This window comes from Anabrus simplex, chromosome 4, assembly GCF_040414725.1.
Source record: "Anabrus simplex isolate iqAnaSimp1 chromosome 4, ASM4041472v1, whole genome shotgun sequence".
Lineage (NCBI taxonomy): Eukaryota > Metazoa > Arthropoda > Insecta > Orthoptera > Tettigoniidae > Anabrus > Anabrus simplex.
The window spans coordinates 214,921,664-214,936,162 of record NC_090268.1 but is presented as its reverse complement, the minus strand read 5'-3'; the positions used below and the strand labels follow the sequence as shown (position 1 = coordinate 214,936,162).

Sequence of the window (14,499 nt, the reverse complement as noted above, 5' to 3'; positions counted from 1 at the left end):
ATAAACAATATATAAATATGCTGTAGTATACATCATTTTCATTACTTTTAAACTAGGCTTTCTCAAAGTTGAGTTGTAAGAAATGCAGCTTCCATAACGGCAATAAATTCTGTGCCAGGTAACAACAGAGCACCGTATCTGTTGATACTAGTCTAGCGTCTCTGCGAAACTTAGAATTTCTGATATCAGTCTGTATGGTCTTCAGTTCTGTCTCTTCATAGCAAAAGCACGTGAAAATACTGCTTTAGAACAACAAACAAACAAACAAACAAACATACAAACATTTAGGAAAGGGAAGTAGACTGCGAAGTTGGTGGCATATTATGTAGTGGGAGTATGTACAATTTGGCCACATTTCAATAAAACAATAGCTGGAGGATTTTGTGCAGAACAGTTATACTGGTGGACCTTCAAAAGGTAAAAGTTTAAATAAGCTGACATATGAAGAATTAGACGACTCACTTCAACAACTGTGGTGTGGGGGAAAACGGGGGTGGGAGGTGGATTAAGTTTTCGTCACAGGTACAATGTGTACAGAGATAGTATTCAACGAATTTTCATTATATTGGATTAGTTGTGATTCTCTCCTTCAGTAGCCCGAATAACCGGGAGTTTACTGTAATTGCATTGCTGAATGTGGCTACCTATGAACAGATGATAGGAAAACTTAAAATGGTCCACCTTTTCAATACAAAAATACCGTTTTAAGTTTTCCTATCATCCATTCTCAGTTCAATACGGACAAAAATGAAATTCTTAGGTTTAAATACCTATGAACAGCCATGCATGTGATAGAAATGCTTATACAGTTATTCCATCTAAAAGAAGCAACCTGGTAGTGCTGCCTCGGTACTTACTAAAACACAGGACTCACATTGCATGTTCTTATTGTGATTTCCTTAAGTGAAAACCATCGAACACTATCTTTACAAGATATCAGAGGTGAGAACTGAAGTGGGCCAATCTGTATACTCTTCCAACAGCAGCTACATGTACGATCAGTATTACGTGTAAAATAATAGTAAAGAAAATTAGGTATCAAAAATATGCATCATAACTCGACACAGCTATAACAGATATCAGAAGTGGCTTTCCCCATGTTGAAGGTCATATATCAGTGCGCAAAAAAGCGCAGATATCTAGCAATGGCCCTATGTGCTGTCCAGAAAGACACTTACACTAACTTCCACACTGGTTTACTATGGCTTCAACACACTGCATTGGAGATTTCATCCATTTTTCCCTCAATTACAACCTAAAACTTCTCAGGGCATTGTATACATCTCCACTATAATGAAACTTTGTAATCAAATCATGCACCCCATCATGATAAGAATTCTTGCTGCTTGGAAAATGCTCCTAAAATCATCTTCTCCATGCCCTTCACAATAGGCTGAAAAACCTTCTACTTCCTGAAATAGCTGAAGAACAACTTGGCTTCTTGGAAGGAAAAGGTATCCGGGAGCAAATTCTGAATGTCCACTACATTGTGGAAAAGGCCAGAGTTCAGTGACCTTTCTCTGCTTCATTGATTCCAGCAAGGAATTTGATTTGGTGAAATGGATACATCCCTGGACCATTATTCTAGAAATGGAGGTGCATCTGGATGTTTGTCGGAGCGACTGTTTGCGTGAACCAAGTTATGTCCAGAAACTTCAAAGTAGGAGGTGGTACAAGACAGGAGTGCATTTTCTCATCCATCCTCTTCAATATCTACCCCGAGCATGTAATGAGAAAAGTGCTATAGGACTGGGAAGGAGGTACAGTGAAATCTCGTTGGTGCATTCCTCACGTTTTCTTGCTTTACACATTGTAAATTCAAATCCCGATTTCCATTGTATTATATTTATATACTAGCAAATGTACCCGTGCTTCGCTACGGTATTCTACATTGTATACGGATATCGAAGTAAATACTGTATGTGCAGTAAATAAGATTGTTTTAAAACTGCATGTCTCTTAACGTTATCCGAGAAATAGCATGGGGAGGTCCCCATATGTTTCCAATGTAAAGTGTGGGTTGCGGAGTTGTGATGATAATGGCAGGCTCACTTGCCTACTGCCATTCACAATCGAGTTGGGAAGTTTACATTATAATCGCAGGCCCCATTGCTTACTGCACGGTCACAATCGATTTGGGGAGTTTTCGTTATAATGGCAGGCCCCCTTTCCTACTTCCAGACAAATTACAGTTGAGGCATATTTATTATAATGGCAGGCAACTTCCCAACTACCAGTCAAAATTGAGTTGTGCAGTTATCATTATAATGACAGGACCTTTTTCCTTCTGCCAGCCAGCTTACTGCCAGTCACACAGAGCTGGTGAGTTTCAATTAAAATAGCAGGCCACTATGCCTAATGCTAGTCACATTTTAGATGGGTACATTTATAATGGCGGGCACCCTGGCCTACAGCCAAACACAATCGGATAGGAGAGTTTTGAGCAAAACTGCATGTTCCCTTGCCTTCTGCAAGTCAAATCGAGAAGTGAATTATTCATTACAATGGTAGGCCCTCCTTACTAATGCCAGTTGCACAGGAGTTGGAGAAGGACCCCATTCCTACTGCCAGTCAAAGTCGGTGTGGGGAGTACTGATTACAATAGCACACACACCCTTTCTCAATCGCTACAAATCAACATCAATGAATATATATAGATCGACATACGAAAGTATATGAATGTTTACAATACTGCAGACCTTCATTTACAGATTAACTGCCGTTAAACGGTATGTCATATCGACAAAGGATTGTACAATAAGACGCAGTATTTAGCGGCCTAAATGGCTGGTCCTATTACATTTTCTCGCATCTCATCTATTCATGGGTCAGATTGAGTTAGAAACGTTGAATAGGGTGAAATTTGTGTAAGATTATCTTACAGTGCATTACTTTTCGGATAATTATGTGACATAGCATTTGGCTCACATATGGGTACTGGGTGGGCCAATGTTCGTGTAGAGTTTGATGATTCTATCTTTCCTGTAAGTGATTGAAAGTATGAATTATGCATGTAAAAAGTCCAAATTTACTTAAAATCGAGAAATAGAGACGAATCTGACGTATAAGGAATACAGTACGACAAAAAGTCATAAGAAGGTTGAATATCACTCCAAACTGAACGGAGATTGTGCCATTCGTTATGTGATAGGACTTCCCGTTTATCCCACGAAATACCTCGAAATGAAGGTCTGTACCATCATTAAAATTGCCTTCATATTTCGATATTCTTTGGGGATAAAAAGTGAAAAATTTTAGATCTTGGAAGTTTTCCGTCCGTTACAGGCTAAAACGTATAATTTTACCAAATTTCAATTTTCTTGCTCGTCTGGCAGATTATGCCGCAATCTGGATTTTGGGCGAAGGGGGTAACAACTGGACTTTCAGGAAACTACCTACACAAAAAATAAGCAGATGGTCATTATTACCTCTCAAACGGATAGCTTAACAAAAATTTCACCAAAATAATCAATGTACAGGCACACACAGTCGTTACGATTTTATTTATATAGATAAGGAATCTGCTCCATGTACAACACATTTTGGGCTATGTCCACTGGACTTAACCTGCAAAACCGACCGTTCATGATATCTCACTTATTGATCCCCCTGTCGAAAAATGGACATGAGAAAAAAGTTTTAGAAATGGATTTCCATTAAGGATTGTAGATTTCCATTAATTTTGGATGTGCATATTTTGAGGGAGTGCAAAATAGTTTCGGTTTCGGATAAACCCCCAATAAATTTAGGTATTCAGAAATAATACTGGGCTTAAAACCTACTCAAAGACAGGTGGATTATAAATATCAAGTTTGGTAGAAATATATTCATTAGTTTTCAAGTTGTAAGAACTCATACAATCAAACAGACAACAAAGCTAAGAAATATGCAAATGGTCATTATTACACCTGAAATGGATAACTGTACAGAAATTCCGCCAAAATAGTCAATGTACAGACACACGGTCGTTACAATTATATTTATACAGATGACAGATAAGTATGGGCACGTTTGTAAGTGCAAACCTTCATTTCAAGATTTACTGCTCCTAAACAGTAGATCATACCAACAAACGGTTTGCACCCTCAGGCATCCCTTTTATTGCTCTACATGTTTGGTATTAAAACATTTTCTCGTATCTCCCTTATTTATGGGTTCGATTGATTTACGACATTTAAATGGGGTGAAATTTGGGTACATTTTTAAATTTCTACATTATTTTTCACATACTTATATGGAAGCTAGAATCATGAAATTTGGTTCGCATGTAGCCGTCGGTAGTGTCAATGTGCGTGCCAAATTCAATGACTCTATCTTTCCTATAAGTGTGTCAAACTAAGTAAAATATGTGTAAAAAGCACAAAATTTACGAACAACCGAAATATACAGTGAAATCTACCCAATAAGAGAGAGAGAGAGAGAGAGAGAGAGAGACGACAAAATATCACAGGACCAAAGTTGTAGATCACTCCAAATTGAACAGAGATTGTGCCATCCTTTTTGTGATAGGACTTGCTGTTTAGCCACGAAATACCCAGAAACGAAGGTCTGCACCGTCATTAAATTGCCTCCATATTTCTATATTCTTCAGCATAAAAAGTGAACAATTTAAAGATCTTGGAATTTTTCTGTAGGTTACTAGCTAAAACGTTTAATTTTGCTTAATTTCAATTTTCCAGTTCGTGTGGCAGATTGTGAGGCAATCCTGATTTTGGACGAGGGGGGTAAAATTTAGGACTTTCAGGAAACTATAGCTAAAAAATATGCAGATGGTCATTATTACCCCTTAAACGGAAATTTGTACGAAAATTTTGCCAAAATAGTCAATGCAAAGACACACGGTCGTTACGATTTGATTTATATAGATAGATAAGGAATCTGCTCCACGAATAACACCTTTTGGGCTATGTCTGCTGGACTGAGCCTGAGAAACCAACCTTTCATGATATTTCCCTTATTAATCCTTCTGTTGAAAAAATGCACATGAGAAAAAGAAGTTTAGAATTGGATTTCCATCAAGTTTGGTCAATTTCCAGTCAGGTTGGTCTTGTACTTTATATATTGTAGGAGAGTAAAATCACCATTTTGGTTCCCTATAAAACCCCAGTCCATTCCTGGAATTTGAAATGGTATTGACCTTAAAACCTACCCTTGGACAGGTGGATGCTAAATATAAAGTTTGGTTCAAATATCTCCAGTAGTTTTCAACTTGTAAGAAATATGCTTTACACGCACCCGCTCTTGCGTTAAGTCTGGTGGGACTTGTACTGAAAAATGGTCCGTTAATGACATCTCCCTTATTAATCCTGTTATCGAAATGATGCACATGAGAAAAAAGGTTTAGAATTTAATTTTCATGAAGGCAGGTAGATTTCCAGTAAGTATGGTTGTGTATATTTTGAGGAAGTGCAAAATCACGGTTTCGGTTTCGTATAAACCCCCCACACAGTTCAGGGATTTAGAAACAATATTTGCCCTAAAACCTACCCAAGGATATATGGATTCTAAATATGAAGTTTGGTGGATATATATCCAGTAGTTTTCAAGTTATAAAACAAACAGACAAACAGACACCAAAGCTAAATAATGCAGATGGTCATTATTACACCTGAAACGGATAGCTGTACAGAAATTTCACCAAAATAGTCAATGTACAGACACACGGTAGTTAGGATTTTATTTATATAGAAGATATACCTCACTTATCGCATCACAAATTTTCAATATTACCATTTAGTCATAGGATGCTAAGAATTAAGAGCCTAATTTATTTATTTTCCAAATTTTACACATAGTTCATCCAAGATTTTAATATCAATTGTATTTTTGTATCCGCCTATTGCCATTTCTTGATGGATGCAGTACTTTTGTATCCATCTCTTGGCACAGGCCAAAGCAAAGTGTAGCTTCAACGTTAAGTCCCAGCCTCATCCATGGCTGTGACAATACGAAAGCTGCTGGGGTATAGGTGGTGCTGAGTAATGACATTCGGAGCACAAATAGTGTCTGAGTGTTATAAAAAGTGTTACTCATAAGGTCAGTCGTGCTGCAGTGGCACATTCTGGTCCAGTGAGGAAAGCAATGGTAAACTACCTCGTTCCTCATCTTGCCTAGTACGCCTAATTTGGGCTCTGCCATTGGTTTTTGCGTAGCCTTTGGTGGTGTTATTTGAGGATCCAACCAGCCTCTGGGCAGATGACCTAACAGACAGAGTATTTTTGTACATTTGTTTTTATGTCAATTGTGTGTTTGTACATTTGTTCAGTTATTAGATGTATTACATTAAGACTGAAGATGGCCAGCCAAGGCCGAAACTAGTCCCTAGTTTAATAATGTAATTAAAAAATATTGCATATTATAGTATTGAAAAGGTGGACCATTACGACATTAATTTAATATTTTTTTTCTATTTGCTTTACGTCGCACCGACACAGATAGGTCTTATGGCGACGATGGGGCAGGAGAGGCCTAGGAGTGGGAAGGAAGCGGCTGTGGCCTTAATTAAGATACAGCCCCAGCATTTGCCTGGTGTGAAAATGGGAAACCACGGAAAACCATCTTCAGGGCTGCCGACAGTGGGGTTTGAACCCACTATCTCCCGGATGCGAGCTCACAGCTGCACGCTCCTAAGCGCACGGCCAACTCGCCCGGTAATTTAATAATTATTATTACCATTTAGTACCATCACATTTTTCTTAGCCTTGAATATGTTCTTGCCATTCTTTGTGAAAGGAACGTGAATGCCAACACAGATAAGATGCCTCACTACAGGAAAAAGTTCAAGGAAAGTTGCATGATAATGAGAAAGCCTTGAATTGTTGAACTTCACAGGGTAAGTTGCACCTTCGAGGAGCAAGCCATCAGCCTAAGGAATGTTCACTTTTCTAGCTGGTTAGCAGTGAGACTCCTGAATAACCCAGTGGGCCTGTTCGCACTTGTATTTTGTATTCATTCAGAAGTTACAAATTTATTCCATGTTGAATAATACAGAGAAGGGTAGCAAATAATTGTCGCATGATAGCCTAAGTATGAATTACGAACATAATCGTGTGAAGTTGATTAGCATGGTGTACATTTTTATGTGATAGCCTACTTATGGATATGGAAAAAGTAAATAAATTATTTACTAACAAAGGCAAATTCAAAATCCTTCAGGAAATGGGCTGGCGCCACATCTTTAGGAGTGTATAGGCTCACACCTTAGAGTTTGGACTAGACTAGAGTCAGCTGCAGTTTTGCCACGAGTGTATAGGTTCACACTTTAGAGTTTGTACTAGACTAGAGTCAGCTGAAGTTTTGCCGCGTTCAAAATCGTGGCCAAAGTCATTCTCTCACACATGGTCGAGTGTAATCTCCAAATAATTCATGGTTGAAGAGTGTGACCAGAAAACAATGTTTAATAACCCTCTGGTCCAAATTATAAGGCTTCAACAAACATTTGTTTTATAAAGAGTGTTAATCTGCAATGATACATTGATACTTTTATTCTGCAAATGTTTTCATATTTGTCGCCTGATGTTTTTCACACCTTTCAATACACTGTTAAGCCCAAGTTGAAAAGGTTTTAGTATTTGTTCTCTCGTTCTTTTAACTCCTTTTAGTACTCTGTACTCATCTTCAGAAAAGACAGATATAGCTTTCACTGCATCCACACATGCACAACGCAAAATGCACTTGTGTTGAAAAAAGCATATCAAGTGTTTACACATATGCCTGCTGGATAGCTTTTATTCATATATTCAACAGTATATTATCTTGTTTATCATCTTCTCTTTCCTTGTTCCCTGCAGAAACGTCTTAAATAGATTTTACTTTATTTTTATCGGGGGTAGGAAGATCAACAATCTTAGACACGCCGATTCTGGCATGTAGTGCACAGGAACTACAGGTCCTCATGGAGAAGCTTATGTTGATTCGTATGGAATATGGCCTGGATATCAATAGAAGAAAGATGAAGGTGATGATTATAGAAAGACAGAAAGCCAGCTAACCCAGTGTGAGGGAAATAGCTGGTATGAAAGTCATCCAGAAATTTGTCTATGAGGGCTCCACGATTTCTAATACAAGAGAAGAACGGCCTTGGTCAGGGCAGCCATGACAAAGCTCAGTAGGATATGGAAGGACTATACTGTTACAAAGAACACAAATCTGCAACTAGCTAACTCTCTCATATTCCCCACTGCCACCTATGCAGCGAAGACCTAGACAATCAAAGAAGCAGATAAGGGGAAAAATAGAGAATTCAAGATATGGGTTTACCGACACATTCTCCAAATTTCTTGGACTGAACACCAAACTAATACGTCTGTGCTGGAAGAACTAGGCATTCAAACTAGGCTTCTTGAGAGGATCAGCTTTCCTCTGGTACTTCAAACACATCGTCACAATAACAGGCTGGAGAAGCTTGTAGTCGAGGGAAAGTTTAATAGCAAGAGACTGCAAGTTGGACCAGTTGCAGCCTCTGGTGGCTAAATCCTTCCACGAAGCAAGAGACTGCCAGGCTTGGCGAAAGCAAATCAGGACAGTAAAAACGTTAACACCACCATGCCCTGTCAAGGGTAAAGGACTGAGGATGAGGAGGAGGAGGAGGAGGAGGAGGAGGAGGAGGAGGAGGAGGAGGAGGAGGAGGAGGAGGAGGAGGAGGAGGAGGAGGAGGAGGAGGAGGAGGAGGAGGAGGAGGAGGAGGAGGAGGAGGAGGAGGAGGAGGAGGAGGAGGAGGAGGAGGAGGAGGAGGAGGAGGAGGAGGAGGAGGAGGAGGAGGAGGAGGAGGAGGAGGAGGAGGAGGAGGAGGAGGAGGAGGAGGAGGAGGAGGAGGAGGAGGAGGAGGAGGAGGAGGAGGAGGAGGAGGAGGAGGAGGAGGAGGAGGAGGAGGAGGAGGAGGAGGAGGAGGAGGAGGAGGAGGAGGAGGAGGAGGAGGAGGAGGAGGAGGAGGAGGAGGAGGAGGAGGAGGAGGAGGAGGAGGAGGAGGAGGAGGAGGAGGAGGAGGAGGAGGAGGAGGAGGAGGAGGAGGAGGAGGAGGAGGAGGAGGAGGAGGAGGAGGAGGAGGAGGAGGAGGAGGAGGAGGAGGAGGAGGAGGAGGAGGAGGAGGAGGAGGAGGAGGAGGAGGAGGAGGAGGAGGAGGAGGAGGAGGAGGAGGAGGAGGAGGAGGAGGAGGAGGAGGAGGAGGAGGAGGAGGAGGAGGAGGAGGAGGAGGAGGAGGAGGAGGAAATATACGGACACAAGGTTGGCTTATTAGGCAACTTCAAATACTTCCTGGCCTTCTTCTTGATTTTTTTGGGGCTCGCACATGTGGATTTGACCCTGTTTTACGGCTGAATGTCCTTTCTGATGCCAACCCAACCTGGAGAAATGTGTCCACTACTGCATGTTTCTGTGGTTGGTCAGTCGGTCGGTCGGTTGGTTGGTTGGTTGGTTGGTTGGTTGGTTGGTTGGTTGGTTGTGTCATGTGTATTGGGTCTAACACCAACACTCAGTCTCTGACTCATAGCAATTAAGGTTACATAGTTACAATTCCCGACCCAGCTGGGAATCGAACCCAGTGCTCTCTGAACGAAAGGCTACTAAGCTGATCAATCAGTGACACCTTCAAATACTAAAACCAAACCAAACCGCATGGCAGAACAACCCTGAAGGTCCTTGGCCTACCAAACGAATGCTACTCAGCCTGAAGACCTGCCACATTAAGAGATGCTGCGTGGTTAGAGCCATGTAGCCTCTCGGCTGTTATTCTTGGCTTTCTAGAGCAGGGCCGTTATCTCACTGCCAGATAGTTCCTGAATTGTAATCACATTGACACCTTTAAATACTACTAGACTGATAAAGATCACTGATGTGCTAGGCCTGTCGTGACTTCACCGCCATTTTTCAGGATTCCTGTAGGGCCTTGACACCTACCATAGCGATCCCAGGGCAACAAGAACTCCCTGCAGCCCTTACTTTGTGATGTTACCCATCATCCACAGTGCAGTTAAGGGGATGGACTTCTGGGAGACCTATTAGAACGAAGTTCCTTAGGAGAAGCATTTGAGTGACCAGATTGGACAGACAGAGTGAGGGAGGTGATGAAGGAGAAACCCATAAAGCTAGTCTTTCCAACTAGAGAATAAAATAACCGTAAACATAACCATGTGACTTCAACTGCTTCACACTTTCGTCCGCCCAGTAAATAGTCCATTTCTAAACTGAAAAATGTTAAATGTTTCTGAAAGTTTAAATTTTAAAGTATGAAGTATTGAATGAAAGAGTTTTATCAATTGAAAATTATATTATTGTTCTAAGCTTCTGGTCAATAACTTAAATACCTGTTATCTGCTCATGAAAATATCTATTTATCTGCTACCGATAGCTGTCAGCCACAAGGAAAGCCATGCACACGACTGCACGACCATGAGTCAGTTCGCTTTAATGGCTGGAGTTGTGAGGCATAAGAGAGGGAAACCACTGAAAAGTAGAGAGAAGACTATTGTCTTAAAAGTATTTAATGAGTTTATTGAAACATATCCCGACAGTTCAATTGACGATATCATGAAATTAACATCCGAGTTCACCGGTGTGTCTGTTTCGAGTGTTTACAGTGAGCAAAAAGAATTTTCTAGTACCAGCCATGTCTTACTGTAGGTGACTATTTGTGGACTTCAAAGTGTGACCATCATGTCAGACAGGGGACGGCTCCATGGCTGGTGGGCAAATAAGGTAGGACATGACTGTTTAAAAGCTACCTCGATTTTTTAACCCTTCTGGTTGAGGGAAATATATTTTTAATGTGAACTTATAATGTAAATTTTTAGGCAAAAACATTTTTTTTCTTTATTCTGGTTTATTGTTAAATCATGCAAATAATATCAATTTTGTCTAATCCCGGGTAAGTAATAGGCAAAAATTTGTTAGTATTGTTATCGTTGGATGTACACGTAAAATACAGTAACCACATTTATACAAAAGTCTTTGGCGAGTACAGGTAAGAGTGGAGTGAGAATTTATAACAAGGGATTCATGAGCATCTTTTGAGCGTACATAGCCACATAACACGAGTTCCTGCTCAATAAAATAGTGAATGAGTGTGGTTGTTTTTAATAACCATTTTTTATATGACAGAAAGAAGGACAAGTGTCAGTCATGGACAGACTAAAGAATTTGAATTTTTTTCCTGTTATCGTTATTATAATTTTTTTGGGGTATGATTTGTCTGAGGAAGCTTAAAAATAAAAGCTTATAACTTCACCTGTTGGGTTTAAAGTAATAATTTTCTAAACATATCTTGCTTCAATCAGAAGTAACTTGAATAGCTGTCCTCCATATGTTGCCTTCCGTTTTCAAGGTTTCAAAAGGGGGCTCTCAATGTTTAATTGTAACTTTCCGATGAAATTCACAACTGCACTCTTCTTAAACAGGGTTGTGGCATAAGCCATGGTAACTATTTTTATACTCACATTTTTACTATGGTGACAAAGAAATGTCATATGTCCTGGAAAGCACGACACTCATAGCACATGGACACAGCATGAGATGGCGGTACTACAGTAATGAGTCAGGCTCCATATAGAATGGAAGCAACGAGGCAAGAACAGCGTAGAAAGTACTGCAACACTTGCCATACTCACCAAACCTGTTTCCGTGCAATTTTGACCTCATCCCCAGAGTGAAAGGACCATCGCGTGAGGGATGGTTTGGGGCACGAGAGGACAATACCAACACTGTGAAACATGAGATTGCAAAATTTACAGATGGTGAGGCAACTGGTATCCAACGTCTCCCGCATTGTTGGCAGAGTGTTGTGGACAATCTAGGGGACTACTCTGAGGGTTTATCATAAAGGTTACTGTATTCTCTGAGAATAAACAATATGTAGCACAACAATTTCACGACTGCCAGTTTCCTCGCTTTATATCCTGCACCTGGTAAAACTACTCAGCATTATTCATACCTTCTACGGCACCTTACGCCACCCACTCCCCAACAGTATATTTTCGTTTGTCAGGAAGATCCCGTATTCATATGAAAAATAGTTGCCATGACTTATGCCATAACCCAGGTAATAATAATAATAATAAATAGTCATTGTTAAGTAACAAACAAATTAAATTCTGTAAAATTTGAGAATAAAACATTGAAAATTATACCAAGAACAAAACCACAGCAATGGAAGAAGCCATCCTATGTACTATCAACGTAGCTCACAACGGCTGATACCGAAGTGTCATCATCTAAGCAGGAAACTCTTTGTAAACAGTCTTTTAAAAACCAAACTATCACCAAATCCATGCACTATGCACACTAGTACCAAAACATTGACTAAAAAAGAAAAGGTAAAAACATTTCAATAAAAATATCTCCTACAATTAAATAAACGCATTCTCCTCAATATTCAACTCACATATTCGCTCCGCAGTCCTGATATTTCCTCATCTGTTGCTAAACGGACCTCCTTTAATTCCTCCACAAGTCCATCACGTTCTTCCCTTAGCCTGTCAAGACTTTCCTCTTTTAACTTAATAGTAGTCTTCCCTTTATCCACAAGTATTTCCAAAGCTTTAATTCTCTCCATTAATGCATCCCTCTCGTTTTCAGCCCTTCTCCTCTCGGCACCTTCCTCTGCCGCCTGACGGCACAGTCGGCCCACCTGGGTCTCCAGAGAAGAGATCTTCTCACTCCACGACAACTTGATGTTGGAGAGGTGAAGGTGGGCCTCTTCCAGTCTGCGCTCCAACAGCACTCGTTCCCCGAGCAGCGCCTGCACTCGCTCGTCCGCATTCAGCTGTGCGCCCAGCCCAACACACTCTGCGTTAGTCCGCTGTTCCAACACAGCAACACGGTCACGCAGATGCCTCACTTCCTCTTCGCTTTGAGCTAAGTTGCTCGATAACCGTGATCGCTCACGGTCGGAAGAATGGCGCAAAGTCTCTAACTCGTCCTGCAAAAAATGTTATACATATTAAAATAGTTTCAGACTATAATGAAGATATTTCAATTTACGAACAATGTAGAAACCATTCATAAAATGAGTTATATCTACTTATCTACAGCAACAAAGGCTCTGGTATTAACGAAGCATTAACTTTGTTAGATTGCCAATTATTGTATTCTGAAAACCTAAAAGTAAATTCATGCACCAACATTACATGGATTAAGCCATACCCTACAAGGATCCTCTCACTACCAATATTTATTGACAAACTATGAAAAATAATAATTTAAAAGTTTTCATGAAAACATCAGGCTTAGAATGTTCTTTTCTTAAAACAATATAAACAATTCATTCATAATATTATTAATATTATTACTGTATTATCTGATTCAAATTCCTTTCCAGAGGAAGTTTCCTCTTATCCAAAGTATGAACTACCAAGGGTTTATTTATTAATATTACATAACTGTGACATGCAATTTGGCCTCCCTTGATCTTAGGCAGCACCTCTTGCATTTTGTTTCTCTGCCACCTACATCATTCACCGAAACTAATTGTTTAACCACTTGATACTGGCCCTATATGTCATATAGACCTCCTCTCATTCACATTCTGCCGACTTCCACGTGTGGTATAGAACCCTGTAAGCCTAACTTCATTGAGTTCAATCTTGTTTTGAAGTTGTCGAGATGGAAATGGTATATCTTTGAACGTAATGATCTCTGCCTTCCTTGTACGGTATGTATGAATCAACACAAATTTTTTTTTTTTCCTTCTAAAGAGTTTAAGACAGTTTGACTTCTTTCCGCTTGAGAGTACATAGAATTAAATTTCTGATGCATTCTAGCAGATGTACGTATCATTTTATGATATTTTCTTATGTAGATTGATAGTATAAATCATCATTCTCGTCACTGATGTGCATGTTGACATCAGCAGGTGAGGATTCCTATAATTCTTTCTACACCTTGAAACATCTTACGACACCTAATTACTTGACCCACTGTCACTTTGAAATACAATATTGCATGGCGCAGAAGCATGACACAGTGAAGTTTGAATGAAGAGTAATTAGTTTTAATAAATCAGACGATAACAGCACTAAACCAGACTGAACTGAGCGCAGGGATAGTGAACACATATCAGGAATGGGAGGGCATGACGCGCACAACTAAGCAACGACGACAAACCCCGCCAAAGTTCATGCTCTCTTTCTCAAGAGCCAATCATCCCATTAACCTGGGAGTTGGGCTAAACGAATCTTTGAACTACTGTTCCTGGTTCTTCTGCTCACAGTTTCCAAGGCAATGATTATCCTAGTTTTCATTGCTTTGTGGAAGAACCCATGCAAATACAGGAACGTAATTTTCAGTCGGTATAAAATGTGGGCGGTCTCTTCTCCATTAGTAGACCTTAAGGTAAATACAGTCAATGAATGTCAACTATATTCTTTTCAGTCTCTACTGTAAATGTCTGAAAATAATCTGAGATAAACTGTTGTTACAGTGAATTGTTAAAGAGATCCCTGCATTTTCTCAGTGCTCACACCTGAATCAGCTCTATCAGCTGGGTAACGTGGCATTCAAATGTTCCCC

At 40.1% G+C, this 14,499-nt stretch overlaps 1 protein-coding gene across 1 annotated transcript in view; it reads right to left on the bottom strand.

The window, feature by feature from the left end:
* The window catches only part of Golgin97 (Golgin 97), a 201,340-nt gene that overhangs the window by 81,584 nt on the left and 105,257 nt on the right, over positions 1–14,499 (bottom strand). Inside the window, exon 6 of the mRNA XM_067145349.2 lies at positions 12,374–12,910. Coding sequence (XP_067001450.1) covers positions 12,374–12,910 — 537 coding nt within the window. The remainder of the gene's footprint in view (positions 1–12,373; positions 12,911–14,499) is intronic.